Raw genomic sequence first — 16,574 nt, 5'->3', positions numbered from 1 at the left:
TCTAGCCTTGAGGCAGGCTGATCGTAGGGCTGCAATTTCAGCACTCCACCAGTATGCCGGGCGTCTGCCATTTCTTGGCAGGGCTTTCCTCGGCATAGTAGCGTCGCACGCGCGTGATCGGACAGCTACCAGCGCATCCCCGCTTAGACTGTCGGTGTCCCAGGGCCGCGGTGAAAACTTCGCTGTCGAAGTGATTGGACTTCCACCCACGGACCTGACAGGGATCACCCGCCCTCGAATGCTGCACACCATAGTTGATCTTGAAGCGAATTGCTAGATGATCACTATGGGTGTAGCCCTCGTCTACCACACGTATACGTTTGCACAACGACATTTGATGCAGGGTATCTTGCGTGGACGTGGCGTGCAAAAAACACCACGTGAGCATCGGCCCTTATGGCTTTTAGGGGTTATAACCCGATTTTGAATGCTGAGATCCATCAACGATACCATTAAAACCGGTATCAACAAATTGTAGCCGAATGCATTTTTCTCCATAATTTTTAGAAATTTTATTCATGTTGAAATTTACTTGATTGCAGAAATTCTATTTGTTAGACTATGAGAATCACCCTTAAGCGGGGGCCACAATGCTGCGTCAGCGTTGACTTCAGCGTCAGCTTTAACGCATCCTTCAAAGTACTAAAAACGTTGACGGATACGTTAACGTATTGAGCGCACACAATGTTGCGTTGCGTTGTCTGCTGATCTTTCATCGCATCTTGTGTTGTTTACATATTATTTTGTGCAAACTATTTTACTGCGTAAAGTATTTCTAAAAATTTTATTAAAAAACTGGGAAAGGTTTTCCTAGCTTACATATAATTAATTTCATCCAACAAATCCGAAAAAAAAGAATGGATTTCATTGAAGAGGTGCCGCAAGTTGTTGAAATACTGTCCGTGGTGAACGAGCTACGGAAGTTAATTCGTAGTGGCACAAGCAGAGTTCAACGGAGGTAAGTAATTTTACTGGAATTATTTCCGTCTTATTTATCGTGATAATTTCGTATTGCAGATGGTGGGTCCGACCGTCCAATGAAGACCGGGACAAGAAGGGGTTTTTGAAACCGACTACAAGCTCATGAGGAGAAGAGACCCGGAGTACTTCGTAAAGTCAGTTAGAATGAATCCGGAATCATTCGACTTGCTTCTGAGCAAAGTTGGCGACCGCCTTCAAAAGTTTTCCTTTCGTACACCTATTTCTGCGGAATGCAGGCTGTTTATGACATTGATGTGAGTGTTCTATTTTGTTATGCATAGTTTTAATATGTTTGCTAATATATAGATTATTATACAGTTGACATTCAATTCTTGCAGGTAACTAAACTGCAATTGAACTTTAAAAGCACCAACATCTATTTTAATTCCTTTAAGATATGATTTCATTTAACACTTATTAAACGCAGATTAAACCTAAGAACTACTAATCAGTTCAATGCAGTATTGAATGAAAAAATAAATATTTATATTATTTTTATTACTATTACAGGTATCTCGCGCACGGTTCGTCGGTATACGTCATTTCTAGACTATTCCGTATGGGTGTCTCCACTGTCAGAATGATATCTCTTGAAGTGTGTAGTGTCCTATGGGAGTGTCTGGTGTCTGATTACATGCCCGAGGTCGATGAAAATGGTTGGAACAAGTACAGCAGTGAGTTCTATGAATTATGGAACTTCCCGAACTGTTGTGGTGCAATAGATGGCAAACATGTAGCTATACAATGCCCTCCAAACAGTGGGTCATTGTATTTCAACTACAAGCATTTTCATTCGATCAACCTACTGGGAGTTTGCGACGCCAATTATAATTTTATAGCTATTGATGTAGGAGGCTACGGCGGCAATAGCGATGGAGGCATATTTGCCAACTCCGAGTTTGGAAAACGACTGATGAGTAACCAGCTCCATTTCCCGCCTCCCTGTGAATTGCCTGATTCGAGTGAAATGTTACCTCACTATATTGTGGGGATGCGGCATTCCCGTTGAAGCAAAATCTCATTCGTCCATATCCCGGTTTACGCCTGCCTCCATTACAAGAAACGTTCAATAAACGCCAGTCTCGAGCAAGGAGGACTATAGAAAACAGCTTCGGAGTACTTGTCGCCAGGTGGAGGATTCTTAAAATACATTAGTCATGTTACCCAACTCGGCAGAAGCAGTTGTCAAAGCATGCGTCATTCTACATAACTTTGTCAAACGACATGCCTCTTCTGAGTATTGCCCGCCAGGTTTCATTGATATAATTGATAGAGATGGCAATATTGACGTCCCGGGTGAATGGCGCACTCTCGTGGAACAGCCATTAAGAGGCATCCCAGCATCGTCTTTACAAAAAGGTAACAACGCTGAGAGATCTGCTTTTGGAAACCGTGATGCTCTTGCAAATTACATTTTCAACCATCCAATTGCATAATATAACACATTTAATTGGCATACATTTTAATTGAATTCGAATTGCAAGCATATGTCCTAAATATATTTATAAGCAAATTAAAACTGTTTTATTGTCTTTTCTGTATCATCACACGAAATGTTAATGAATTTCCACAGGTAATTATTATATATATACCTATTGGTTATCTGGTTGGTTATAGCTGAGGTAATGCCCAAAGAAACTTCCTGAGTAATTCCTGAAGGAACTTACAAAGGAATTCCTGAAGGAACTTCTGGATGAATTCCTGAAAGAATTTCCGGAGGAATTCTTGAACGAACTTTAAAAGGAGTTCCTGAAGGAATTTCTCGAGGAATTCCTTAAAGAAACTGCCGGATAAATTCCTGAAGAAACTTCCAGAGGAATTCCTGAAACAACTTCCGCAGGAATTCCTGAAAGAACTTCCGGAGGAATTCCTGAAAGAACTTCCGCAGGAATTCCTCCGGAAGTTCCTTCGGGAATTCCATCAAAAAATCCTTCAGGAATTGAAAATTCCTTCATTTCGTATAGAAATTCCGTCAGGAATTCCTCCAGAACTTCCTTTAGGAATTCCTGCGGAAGTTCCTTCGAGAATTCCGGCAGTTTCTTCAAGGATTTCAGGTTGATGATGATGATGGTTTGTTTTTGAGGGATATTAACTCAGGCGGTCATTCATCCCTAAAGGATTTCAGGAATTCTTCCAGAAGTTCCTTCAGGAATTTCTCCGGAAGTTTCTTCAAGAATTCCTCCGGCAGTTTCTTTAAGGAATTCCTCGAGAAATTCCTCCAGAAGTTCCTTCAGGAATTCCTCCAGAAGTTTCGTCAGGAATTCCTCCAGAAGTTCCTTCAGGAATTTCTCCGGAAGTTCCGTCAGGAATACCTCCGGAAGTTCCTTCAAGAATCCCTCCGGCAGTTCCTTAGGAAATGCCTTCAGGAATTCCTTTGAAAATTCGTTCAGGAATTCTTCCAGAAGTTCCGTCAGGAATTCCTCCGGAAGTTCCGTCAGGAATTCCTCCGGAAGTTCCGTCAGGAATTCCTCCGGAAGTTCCGTCAGGAATTCCTCCGGAAGTTCCGTCAGGAATTCCTCCGGAAGTTCCGTCAGGAATTCCTCCGGAAGTTCCGTCAGGAATTCCTCCGGAAGTTCCGTCAGGAATTCCTCCGGAAGTTCCGTCAGGAATTCCTCCGGAAGTTCCGTCAGGAATTCCTCCGGAAGTTCCGTCAGGAATTCCTCCGGAAGTTCCGTCAGGAATTCCTCCGGAAGTTCCGTCAGGAATTCCTCCGGAAGTTCCGTCAGGAATTCCTCCGGAAGTTCCGTCAGGAATTCCTCCGGAAGTTCCGTCAGGAATTCCTCCGGAAGTTCCGTCAGGAATTCCTCCGGAAGTTCCGTCAGGAATTCCTCCGAAAGTTCTGTCAGGAATTCCTCCGAAAGTTCCGTCAGGAATTCCTCCGGAAGTTCCGTCAGCAATTCCTCCGGAAGTTCCGTCAGGAATACCTCCGGAAGTTCCGTCAGCAATTCCTCCGGAAGTTCCGTCAGGAATTCCTCCAGAAGTTCCGTCAGGAATTCCTCCGGAAGTTCCGTCAGGAATTCCTCCGGAAGTTCCGTCAGGAATTCCTCCGGAAGTTCCGTCAGGAATGCCTCCAGAAGTTCCTTCAGGAATTCCTTAAAGAAACTACTTGAGGTATTCCTGAAGGAATTTCTCGAGGAATTCCCTAAGAAAACTGCCGGAGGAATTCCTGAAGGAACTTTCGGAGGGAAACAGCAGCCCAGGGTGCCCCTTAATGTGGCCAGATGGAGCAAATGCCCTCAGAACATATTCCTATGAACTTCTCCCACAAAATTGTGAAGTTTGACATGTCGCAAATCAGGTTTCGGAACTGATAAAAAAGTGGCCACTCCCCTCAGAGTACCAGCAATCCAGGGTTTCTCGGAATGTGACCAGATGATTCAAATGCCCTCAGAATACATTCCAATGAACTTTTTTCACAAAATCATGAAGTTAGACACTGATCACTGATTCAGAACTGATACAAAAGTGGCCACTTCCCCAAGCGGAACCAGCAACCCAGAATGTTCCGGAATGTGACCAAGGGGACCGAATGCTCTCAGAACACATTCATATTAACTTTTCCGAAAGAAATAATATTTAAGAAAAAACCGGAAATTCCTTCAGGAATTCCTTTGAAAGTTCCTTCAGGAATTATCCCGGAAGTTCCTTCAGGACATCCTCCGGAAGTTCCTTCAGGACATCCTGCGGAAGTTCCTTCAGGAATTCCTCGGGCAGTTACTTTGAAGAATTCTTCGAGAAATTCCTTCAGGAGATCCTTCTTCCAGAAGATCCTTCTGGAATTCCTTCGGAATTTCCTTTAGGAATTCCTCCGGCAGTTTCTTTAAGGAATTCCTCGAGAAATTCCTTCAGAAATTCCTTTGAAAGATCGTTCAGGAATTCCTTTGAAAGTTCCTTCAGGAATTATCCCGGAAGTTCCTTCAGGACATCCTCCGGAAGTTCCTTCAGGAATTCCTCGGGCAGTTACTTTGAAGAACTTACTCCTCCTTACTCCTTTAGGAATTCCTCCGGCAGTTTCTTTAAGGAATTCCTCGAGAAATTCCTTTGAAAGATCCTTCAGGAACTCCTCCGGAAGTTCCGTCAGGAATTTTACAGAAGTTCCTCCAAGAACTCCTCCTAAAGTTCCTTCAGGAATTTCTCCGGCAGTTTCTTTAAGGAATTCCTCGAGAAGGAATTTCTCGAGGAACTCCTTTAAAAACTGCCGGAGGAATTCCGGAAGGAACTTCTGGATGAATTTCTGAAGGAACTTTCGGAAGGAAACAGCAACTCAGGGTATCCCGGAATGTGGCCAGATTGACCAAATGTCCACAGAACACTTTCTTATGAACTTCTCCCACAAAATCATAAAATTGGACACGTCGCAAACCAGGTTTCAGAACTGATGAAAAAGTGGCTACTTCTCTCAGGAAACCAGCAATCCAATCGGAATGTGGCCAGATGATTCAAATGCCCTCAGAATACATTCCAATGAATTTCTCTCACAAAATCATGAGGTTAGACACGTCGCAAGCCAAGATACAGAACTGATCAAAAAGTGGCCACTTCCCCAAGCGGAACCAGCAACCCAGAATGTTCCGGAATGTGACCAGGGGGACCCAATGCTCTCAGAACACATTCATATTAACTTTTCCGGAAGAAATAATATTTAAGAAAGTACCATATGATTATATTGTTTTCGATGATTCAAGCAAGCATGATTCAAGGCTACATTAATAAGATTTTAGCATTGTTTTTTTTTTCGAAAAAATATGCTATAGTTTATTGATGATAAGATTAGTGATTAGTATTTCAAGGATTAGTGATTAGTATTTCAATTTAGGTTGTTGTTTCAATTGAATCGAACTGCAAATTCTCGTACTCGTCAATCATTTGATTAACTTTGGCAATAAATTCTACTTCCAACGAACGAGCAATTTGCACCGGCAGCTGCTCCATCTGTTCGGCAAGATAAAGTGCAAAGCGTTCGTGTCGTCCACGTTTTCTTCCCCAGCTCTCTACGCGTTCTTGGACAGTCTTCAAGACGTTGTTCATCTGGGCGTTAACTGCATCCGGAACGCGCTTTTGTGTTTGATGCACCTCTTTATTGTGCGGTGTAGCTTCGTTGGCTGTTTCGGTATCTTGGTTGTTATTGGCTCGCATGCTAACATCAGTATCATCTTCCACATATTCCGTCTCCTCTTCATCAATCGATGGCGATATCTGCTGGGAAATGCTCGGGGAAGTGTAGTTCGATGAAGTTCTGCAAATAAAAAAACAATTTCGTATATTTTTTTGGATCACTATTTCAATCTCATAGGAAGCATATAGGAATAGGGATTCGAAACTATGACCTCACGAAAGAAATAGTAAACGCAGATACTCACGGCCGTGCCTCCATATGAGAATCCAGAAACACTAATTCATTGTAAAGTGGCCATCCAGGACTACATGAGGCAGCCGCCCCTGATCGCGACTCATTGGACAGTTTGCGTTTCAGGCTCCCGAAGCGGTCCCGCAAGCTCCTCCAGCGACTTTTCACTTGATCGACTTGCGAAGAAGCATGATGTTAGGAAGACATAGTTCATATATTTTTAAATTTTCACCTACCTGATTTGTCACAAGCTGAAGCAATAGATGCCCATGCTTTCTCTTTTAAGTTGTTATTTCTATATGCTTTGGTAGATTTGGCATACAAACATGGCTCTAACTTGACCAGCTGAATTAGTTTTTCTTCATAAGAAGCCATTTTCTTGATTTAATTTATAAATTTCGGAAACTGACACCGATCTTTGCATTTGACGCTATGTCAACTTTGAATATTTTCAAAGTTTAGCACAGCGTCAGCGTTATTAGTACATGGGTGCGTTTAACGCAACGCACCATTGTGGGTTGCTGCATTATCGCATAAGTTCAAACTGAACTGTCAGTTAACGCTGACGCTGACGCAGCATTGTGGCCCCCGCTTTAAGGAACTTTTCTTATCGGACTATGGGCTTGGAAATCATGACCAAAACATAATTTTTTTTATAGAAAAATTGCGTTAAAAAATGTTACTCATTTTTCGGGCACTTATACTTAACCGATTTATTCGTAACAAGTTGCATTCGCAGAATATTCTAATCATTTTTTTCTATATTGGCCAGATTTATTAAATTAGCCCGATCTGACTTTGAGCTCAAAAGTAATGGCCAAAATACTATTTTTTATAATGCACGAGAAAGGCACCATCACCGCTAGGTAGATTATTCAGGGTTTTGTAGCCCAAGTGACGTTAAAGTTCGTGGCCATGCGGTTAGCGACAGTCGTCTATGCACATTTGCGTGCTATGGAATGTGGGTTCGATTTCCGCCCAAGTAAGAATAAAGCTTTTTTTTCCAAGTTCGTTTATTTGAAGAATAAAGCTTTATAAAGCGCAATATTCTCCATTTGTTCACTGGGTGTTGTGTAAATGCCCTATCCTATGTATAATGTCAGATGTTTTGTATTAATTCTGTGTGACCTATGGTCGAAGAAGGTGATCCTGTCATTTGTTTTCCAAGCGACGAACCTGAAGGTCAGAAGCCCACCGATGTCGTCCGTTTTTTGCGGTGTGAAGGATGAAGGATATTTTCGGCAGTCACCAGTGAGCCCAAGTACACAAATTCTTCTACCACCTCGATTTCGTCGCCACCGATGGAAACTTGCGGTGGATGGCTCACATTCTCTTCTTTTGAACCTCTTCCTATCATGTACTTCGTCTTCGACGTGTTGATGACTAGTCCGATCCGCTTAGCTTCCCTTTTCAGTCTGATGTAGGCTTCTTCCTTCTCACAGTTACGTGCCATAATATCTATGTCGTCGGCGAAGCCAACTAGCTGGACGGACTTATTGAAAATTGTACCACTCGTGTTAATCCCTATTCTTCGTATTACCCCTGCCAAAGCGATGTTGAATAGCAGACACGAAAGACAATCACCCTGCCGTAACCCTCTGCGCGTTTCTAAGGGACTGGAGAATGTCACTGAAACTCGAACTACGCACATCACCCGATGCATCGTCGCTTTGATTAACCGTGTCAGTTTATCTGGAAATCCGTGTTCGTGCATTAGCTGCCATAGCTGGTCCCGATCGATTGTATCATATGCGGCTTTGAAGTCGATGAATAGATGATGTGTGGGCACGTTGTATTCGCGGCATTTCTGCAGTACTTGGCCATTCGCCAACACCTGGTCCGTGGTGGAGCGTTCGCCCATAAAACCCGCCTAGTACTGCCCCACGAACTCCCTTGCAATTGGTGCTAGTCGACGGCATAAAATTTGGGAGAGTACCTTGTAAGCGGCGTTCAGCAATGCGATTGCGCGGTAGTTGCTACAATCCAGCTTATTGCCCTCTTTGTAGATGGGACACACGACACCTTCCATCCACTCCTGCGGCAAAACTTCCTTCTCCCAAATTTTGGTAATGACCCAGTGCAGCGCTCTAGCCAGTGCCTCACCACCGTGTTTAAATAGCTCTCCTGGTAGTTGGTCAACCCCAGGGGCTTTGTTGGTCTTCAGACGGCCAATCTCTACCTGGATTTCCTGGAGATCCGGAGCCGGTAAAATTATGTCCTGCGCGCGTTCTCCCAGGTCCATTACCATATCGCCATCTTCGTCTGCCACATCGCCATTCAGATGTTTTTCGTAGTGCTCCTTTGGATCACCTCACGCTTGTTCGTAAGAAGGTTCCCGTTTATGTCCTTACACTGATACCGTTTCTGGTACGGTCTCTTGCTCTCGAGGAACCGTCGTTAGATCCTAGAAGTGGAACCGTCCTAAACCCCAGACAACTCTGCCTTAATCTGGCAAGTGACGTATACGCCATTTTCCAAAAATGGTGTTAACGAGTAGTACTCATCGTACTCTTTAACAGAAAAATGGAAAACATGTATGTTGTAAAATGGCGCATACGTCACTATTTCAGATTACGGCAGTACTGGTCTGTAGCCACCGGTAGTCAACGGGGTGGGCACGCAAGGCCTCTTTTAGTCCTCGAGTCCCAGGGTCGATGGAGGTAATGGGGAGGTTTTCGGATTTGCCAAAAATCGGAAGCTTGGAGGTTAGGTTACAAATAGTTTACTTACGGTAAGTATGAGGGTGACAATGTCAGACTACCTACAAGACCAACTTGCTGCTCGACGGCGTGCACGAATCGCCGATGGCGATATGGGTCTCGGCTTGATGGATTAGCCGACGGGTGGCTTGGATTGACGGTTCGGTCGACTGATGGCAGGATAGCACGGACGGGTGACCTATTCCTCGATTTGTTGTCGGATGCCCAAGATGGGTCGACGGCTGGTGGAACTTGCTGGATTGCCGATGGTTCGGCCGCCGGATAACGGATTCCGTTGTACTCGGTAGTTATGACCAAAAAGGGGTCGACGGATGGCGGAACTCGCGGATTTGCCGATGAATTCCTCGGCCGACGGATGGTGTGGCCGGTTGGAGGTCTGATGAGTGACGTTGTCCTTACACGACTTACGGACGGATGTCCAAAATGGGTCGACGGATGACGGAACTCTTCGAATTGCAGATGGAGGGTTTGGTCGACTGATAGCGTGGTTCGCCAGAATAGCCGACGGATGGCACGATGCGGAACTTGCGAGTTTGCCGATGAATGGTTCGGCCGACGAAAGGCGTGGCCGGTTGAAGGGCTGACGGATGACGGAATTCTCCAAATTGCCGATGGCGGGTTCGGCCGACTGATGGCGTGGTTCGCCGGAATGGCCGACGGATGGCACGATGCGTGGACTCGGTAACTCGCCCAATTTAGCTCAAAGCAACCGGTTTCAGAAATAGTGCAGGCTCTCCAGCCAACAAAACTTTTAACACAATAATTTTTCGGAGGGAAATCGCTAGCGAACTATCCACTTTGACTGCCGAAAACCAAGAGAGCACCGCTTCGCATTGTTCGCTTTCCGGTACCTCATTTCGGCTATCGTCCACATTCCCGTTCGTTCCGTATGCCGTAACGCTAGAATCCTAGCTACCAACGAAAGCCTTCACGCTGCTAGCACGCAAAGTTGGACCCGCCAGAGCAAACAGTGTTCTGAACCGACCTACTTCACTTTGGCAGTTAGCAAGCATTTGAAAATCGCAGTCAAAATTTCTTCTCACCCATATATTTGTTCATTTGTAACGATTGATGGTTACAACACATATCAGGCTGTGGCACGTGGCCCTTACGTGAACGGTTCACATTTGAAGACATTAGGTTTGCGGGACCATTTTATAGCAAAGAATTATAATAATTAAAGTTTTTCTTCTACAACTTTTTGATATAAAACTTTGCGTGCAAAACAAATACAACTATCGGAAAGCTAAAGTTTTAAGCTTTGAAATGGTATATAAAGCCTTATATTTGGGGAAAAATTGACTTAATAACATACAAATCAAAGTAAGTAGTGATTTTTTAATTTTCATCAGCTTTTTTAATTCGCCAGACCATATCTTTTGACTGCATGAACACAGCGCTTCAATATTTTCCGATTCTCTTATCTAGGGTATATACTTTCATATGATATATAAATTAGACAAATTGGAGATAGTAAATTTTCCGATTAATGGCCACCCTTTTCCCCATAGTGCAGTCGTTTCTCTGATCCGGGGGTACCGTGCCAAGGGCAGCGGTTGCGGTGCTACCAATGGCGGATCGAATATCTCTCCAGCCATCTTCAAGAGACGCTGCGCCTAGCTGCTCTTCCGTTGGGAGTGCAACTTCCATGTTCCATGCTTCCAATCGTGATCCTTTATTCGTCATCTAGGTCTTTGCCGATTATATCGAGTCGTATTATCTCTTATATTGCTCGTAATATTTGGTTTTCCAGGTGGCTTATTGGGCCTGCGCAAACCTCCTGTTTCGTCGGAGGGCCGTCGTGTCAGGTCTGTTTTGTGTCCCACCTGACACCAGGACTTCGGCGCTTTGAGCGGCACACGATCACTATGGTGGGGCCTACTTGCCGTTACATGCAGCTTTTATAGGAATTTAACAGGGCCCACTGTCAAACCCCACCACATCCTAGGCAAGTCCCACAACTCGCAGATGGCCTGGGAGGGATCGTCAAGCCCTTGGACATAGTCCCTGCTGCCCTGTGTCATTTCCTTTTAGGACGATTCAAATGAATGATTTTCCTCGATACTTTTTTCATTGTAACCTCTTACCGAATGCTGCAAAACTCAATACATATTCAGGTGTTGATGGCACTAACTGAATCAGAACAGGAAGTATTCAACTTGTATGGAAAATGTTTAGATGTAAATTGGATCACTTGTGAAATGGACATGATAGCCAAGTGATCTGTAAAATAAATACGAATTGAATCACTTCTGATTCGTTAAGTGGACTTGGCAAGTCAAAACTATCCGTGTTATTCCCCTATTTTTCGTTTCTATCTAATTTTCCACCTCGTCATTAGGAAGTTCAAATTTGGGTGCCAAATAAATAGCTCAATGCAAGTAATCACACGACGTGATACAATTTTAGAGTCATATTTGTTGTAGGAGCAGTGATTTGCATCGCAAAAGCAAAATAGTGATTAAAAAAAAATGTTTATAGATCAAACATCAACGCTTAGAAAATGTTATCGTTAGACCCCTCACTTCGCATCTTCGCCTCTTGTGAGCTGTGATATTGAGTTGCCAGTCCACTTCCACACAGTTCGTAGCAGTCGCGCTTTTTGTCAGACACAGATAGCCATTCATGCTTACCCCTAGCTGATGTGTGTATTGTACTGGTTTTCTCCGAACCCTCACAGTCTTGACTCACTGTCCAATCTTACCCACGGGAATGAGGGTGACTACGTTACTCAGATCACCGTCGTATCCTCCACAGCGTTCACCGTCGCGACTGAGAGACGCTGAGAGTGAACCCACGCTGGTGCCAGTGAGATGTAGACAAGGAAAGCTCTGCCACCCACGCTAATTCGTGGGTGGGTGGTTTTTTCTTCCCAATAATTTTTATCCAAGCTCGCTTGATGGAAAAAATACTAAATAGCTTAGGCTTCTCTCCGTTAGATTGCGCCACAATATCTGTTCGGCCAAACTTGTCGTAATGAGCAGATGTATAATTAGTGCTTTGACTGAGGTGCCGTCGGCAAAATGGTTGCATCTGCGTGACATTAGGCTTTAATTGTTTGTAAAAACAACTCTCACCTGGAATATTTTCATCGCACGCACCAATTATGCATTTAATTGCGCTTGCAGGCACAAGTACCTACACGTCATTAAATGGTGCCACTATGCTGTTACGCGCTCATACCAAGACCGAAACGGTCACTTGGCGGTCAATTTTGAGGTGAACAGCTGTTTTTGAGTGGCTAAAATTTAATCAACCCGAAAAAAAGTATCTACTGCCTGTTGGCTGCTCGTATCACATAATAGGAACGCAGTGCAGCGGATCTGACCCAACCGCCCACCCGTCGCTCTGCCTGGCTTTATTTGCACATTTTCGGCTATGAACTGATTGAATCGCGGCTATAAAAAAGAATTGCAACTCGAAACCATCGGCACAGATGGGTGCTTGTTCAATTGAGGTGTTAATTTCAATTGAATAATATTTTTTAAATAAAAAATATTATTTTGTTTAAGCCGTTGCGAATAACAAAATGAAACTGCCCGAATGCTTTTAGGATGGTCAGGTACCCTCAGGGGTGTGGAATTAAACTAAATAATCAAAGGAATAGATGAAGAAAGCTCATAAAATGTTTGTAAGACTTTTTTTTGAGAACTTATGCAATTTCCTTAAAATATTATTGCCTACCATTAAATTCAACGTATAGATCAATATAGATGAACGAGATACTGGCGTTTAAATTTGTATACATCTGAATTGAATAACAATCATATTTTAAATTTGTATCAACTTCTTGCAGTGTACTTATTGTAATTCTTATCTTATTGTGCTTATAACGCTGTTTGTTTAAAAAGACACTCAAATCGAAAACTTGTTCTTGAAAATAGCTATTTGTTCGAGATTCACCTAACTAGGAGAAATCTCCCATAAAAAATGCACGTGCGGTCGAAAATAGGCTAGAATTTTAGCCGTTCAATATTTGACGAATCACCGTAATATAAGTTTTAAGACGTTAAGTTAACAGATGTATCCGGATATAGACCCCGCATTCCCAACACGTTTATTCTGAAAACGTGTTTGAACCAATTAGGTTGGAAAGTACCGCACTGTGTACTTACTTGCAGTGTGGAGAGGAGGCCCGACGAGTGGTGACGGCACCGTTCTCGTAGCATAGTACTTTTTTTCATGCTCCTTTTTTGGAGATTATTATGTATAATTAAAAAATAAAATTAATGCGACATTTTCATTCAATACATGAGCTGAATGAAACTCTCGCGGACGGTTTGTTTATATTTTTTCGGCGATAGATGGCTCCTAGGCATGCAACACGTTGTGAGGTCGTTACAGATTTAATTATGGGAAACGGAGTGGTCTGGGAGGTGGAGGTTCGGCGAAGAGCAAAATCAAAATTTGAAGGTCATTAAAGTTATTATCAGTGGCAATCGAAACCTGATAATTTTGGGGGTACGTTTAATTAATTTCAATCAAAATTTTACTCATACTGAGGTGTAACTCTTCAATAGTTTGGTATGTTGTTTCTTGCTTTCCTACAAGTGAACAAATTTGTAGATAATTTTCATACTTTCAGAGTGAGCCTTTTGCGATTATCTGGTATTATTTTTGTTTTGTAAATATTGTCGACAAGCCATACTGGACCTTTACATAACTCTTTTTTGTTGTTTACCGTAGTCAATGACGCGAAGACTGATTTGTTTTGTAGACTATATGATATTTTTTCGAGACGGCTACGATTTACCGTTGATTAAGGGTTACAATAACAGCGTGTTGTATTTGGTTACTGTTTTATCGACTTACTGTCCGAAAATACTTGCTGTTTAGAGTCGATCCGTTGTAATCAGGCACATTGGCCTTTTCAACCATATTGGGACATCCCCTCGGCCTGCGATTAAGCAATACCCCAGAAGACGGACTGTGGAGAATGGCTCCCCATCATGTTATTGCACAGGCATAGCATAGTGTAGAATAGTTACGATGTACTGTCGTCGGGGAGGGAATGATTCAATGTTTCAGCTGCTTAAAATGTTTGTAGAATAAGTTGAATGTATCTAAGAGCAACAAAATTAAATTATAACAGACCTTTTTGAACGACTTTGTTATCCGACCTCCAGACTGCCAGTGAGAGCGATGACCCATTCTCACCTCCCAGACCCATTGTCACCCCCGACGACGGTACTTCGTAGATTGAACACTAGTGATACTCTTGTTTTTCTAATAAAATCTCCATTCAAATAACTATCAGAACTCAAGGTGGGTGTGGTCCTTGATTTCAATGTATTGATGTTGTACCATGGTAGATCTTACACCGTTACACACCACGCAAAGGTGTCTACTCAGCGTTACGGGGGCTTATGCTATTGCACAAGGCGATTCAAAAACAAGTGAAGTCAAGACAAAATTTTCAAAACGACTTATCTGCTTTTGTAAACTTAGATTCAAACGACGATTTGACAAATCTGATAGCTCTCCACGCAAACCAACACCATCAACAGGTAGCGGAAACCTTCAACTACCTATTGATTGTGTTGGTTTGCGTGGGAGAGCTATCAGATTCGTCAAATCGTCGTTTAAAACTTTGTTTACAAAAGCAGATAAGTCGTTTTGAAAATTTTGTCTTGAAGTATTGGGTGATATCCACATTAGACTGGCCCAGTTTGGTATAGCATAGCATAGCATATGTGATTGTGCAAATCGTGGGTGGCTATACAATGCTCAATTGAGCAATCTACTGTATATTGTCGCAAATTGGTACTTGGGATTAGTACCTTTTCCTATACAGTAGCAGTTGTATACCTGGCCACATCCTCACAATCACGGAAGGAATGTTAGTCGTTCTTCCGGCATACGGCATACGAATAAAGTGACCAGCCCACCGTAGTCTGCCGTGTTGTATAAGCTTATTAATAACCAGCCCTTTATACATCTGGTACAATTCGTGGTTCATGCGAGGCCGCCAGATACCGTTCTCCTGTTTACTTCCGAGTATTGTCCGCAGCACGTTACGCTCAAACACTCCGAAAGCTCTCCGATCAGCCTCCTTTAACGTCCATGTCTCATGGCCGTATAAAGCCTCCGGAAGAATCAGAGTAGTATACAGCGCGAGTTTTGTTTTCGTTTGCAGACTACGGGACTTAAGCTGGTTACGAAGTCCGTAATAAGCCCTATTTGCAGCTGCAATACGCCTTTTCACCTCGCGGGTAACATCATTATCGCACGTCACTAATGTTCCAAGATACACAAATTCTTCTACCACTTCAAATTTTTCACCATCCAGCACCATTTCGCTACCACCACCACTAATGAACCCACGTTGATTGCCAGCGACCATGTACTTCGTTTTGCTGGTATTGATCGTGAGTCCAATCCTCGCTGTCTCCCTCTTAAAGGCGCAAAGCCTCTTCCACGGCACGGCGATCAATTCCGATAATATCGATATCGTCCGCAAATCCCAGGAGCATATGCGATTTTGTGATAATGATACCGCTTCTTTGCACACCAGCTCTCCTAATCGCTCCCTCGAGCGCTATATTGAACAGTAGGTTCAAGAGTGCATCACCCTGTTTTAATCCATCTAAGGTAACAAATGTCGTCGATATTTCATCCGCAACCCTTACACTTGATTTCGATCCGTCCAACGTTATACGAATCAGCCGTATCAGTTTCGCCGGAAAACCATGTTCAAGCATAATTTGCCATAATTCATTCCGTTTCACTGAATCGTACGCCGCCTTGAAATCTATAAACAGATGATGTGTCTGCAAGTTGTACTCCCGGAATTTATCAAGGATTTGTCTCAGGGTAAACATTTGATCCGTCGTTGATCGGCCCTCACGAAAACCTGCTTGGTATTCGCCGACGAAGGACTCTTCAAGCGGTCTCAATCTGTTGAACAGAATACGGGACATAATTTTGTACGCCGAATTAAGCAGGGTTATTCCTCGGTAATTGGCGCACTCCAGTCTGTGCTCTTTCTTAAAAAGAGGGCAAATGAGGCCGTCCAACCAGCTAGCAGGCATTTCCTCGTCTTCCCATATTTTCGACATAATACGGTGCAGAACTTCACAATAACAGTATATGCTGTAAAAATAATAAAATATATTCAGCAATTTACTTACGAACCGTCCTAAGGAGAAACAAAACAAAACACAAAATTTCGGCAAATCGCGCGATCGTTCTGCCGTCCGAAACACGAGCCAACACGCACTGAACTAATTAACTTTAATTAGACTGGTCCAGCTTGGTATGGGGAGAAACAAATGTTGTCGAATTCCACGGGGCACCCCCCAGGATTGTGTCTTTTGGTGAGAAAATTTCGAAAAATTTCAGCTCAATCGCTTGTTGCATAAGCTGGGGCAATTGATTTGAAGTTTGTATGGGGATTTCAGACAAAATATCTAGGAAAATCCCCTCCGTCACTCATCTGATCTGGAAATTGGTTCTGATTGCTCGATTGAACTCAGAATTGAAAAAAGGGCAGTTGGTATGTTACAGAACGATTTCACAGAACATTG

The 16,574-nt window shown here is 43.2% G+C and overlaps 1 protein-coding gene and 1 pseudogene across 1 annotated transcript; one reads left to right on the top strand and one right to left on the bottom strand.

Moving 5' to 3' along the window:
- Window positions 1-682: 682 nt before the first annotated feature.
- On the top strand, window positions 683-2,478 carry LOC134213735 (uncharacterized; annotated as a pseudogene).
- Window positions 2,479-5,793: 3,315 nt separating this feature from the next.
- On the bottom strand, window positions 5,794-6,703 carry LOC134206292 (transcription factor Adf-1-like). Its single transcript, XM_062681996.1, has 3 exons — window positions 6,565-6,703; window positions 6,342-6,504; window positions 5,794-6,217 (listed from the first exon to the last, which is right to left on the bottom strand). The coding sequence occupies exons 1-3, from the start codon at window positions 6,701-6,703 to the stop codon at window positions 5,794-5,796; spliced, it is 726 nt and encodes a 241-aa protein (XP_062537980.1).
- Window positions 6,704-16,574: the final 9,871 nt, after the last annotated feature.

The sequence above is a fragment of the Armigeres subalbatus genome, chromosome 1 (genome assembly GCF_024139115.2).
Source record: "Armigeres subalbatus isolate Guangzhou_Male chromosome 1, GZ_Asu_2, whole genome shotgun sequence".
Taxonomy (NCBI): Eukaryota; Metazoa; Arthropoda; class Insecta; order Diptera; family Culicidae; genus Armigeres; species Armigeres subalbatus.
The sequence above is the reverse complement of the archived record's forward strand: the minus strand, read 5'-3'. Positions and strand labels throughout refer to the sequence as shown.

Coding starts and splice junctions, on each gene's coding strand:
- LOC134206292 (XM_062681996.1), bottom strand. CDS start 6,703: ATGGCTTCTTATGAAGAAAAACTAATTCAGCTGGTCAAGTTAGAGCCA. Junction 6,505..6,564: donor TTCAGCTTGTGACAAATCAG/GTAGGTGAAAAT, acceptor CTTCTTCGCAAG/TCGATCAAGTGAAAAGTCGC. Junction 6,218..6,341: donor TCTCATATGGAGGCACGGCC/GTGAGTATCTGC, acceptor TTTTATTTGCAG/AACTTCATCGAACTACACTT.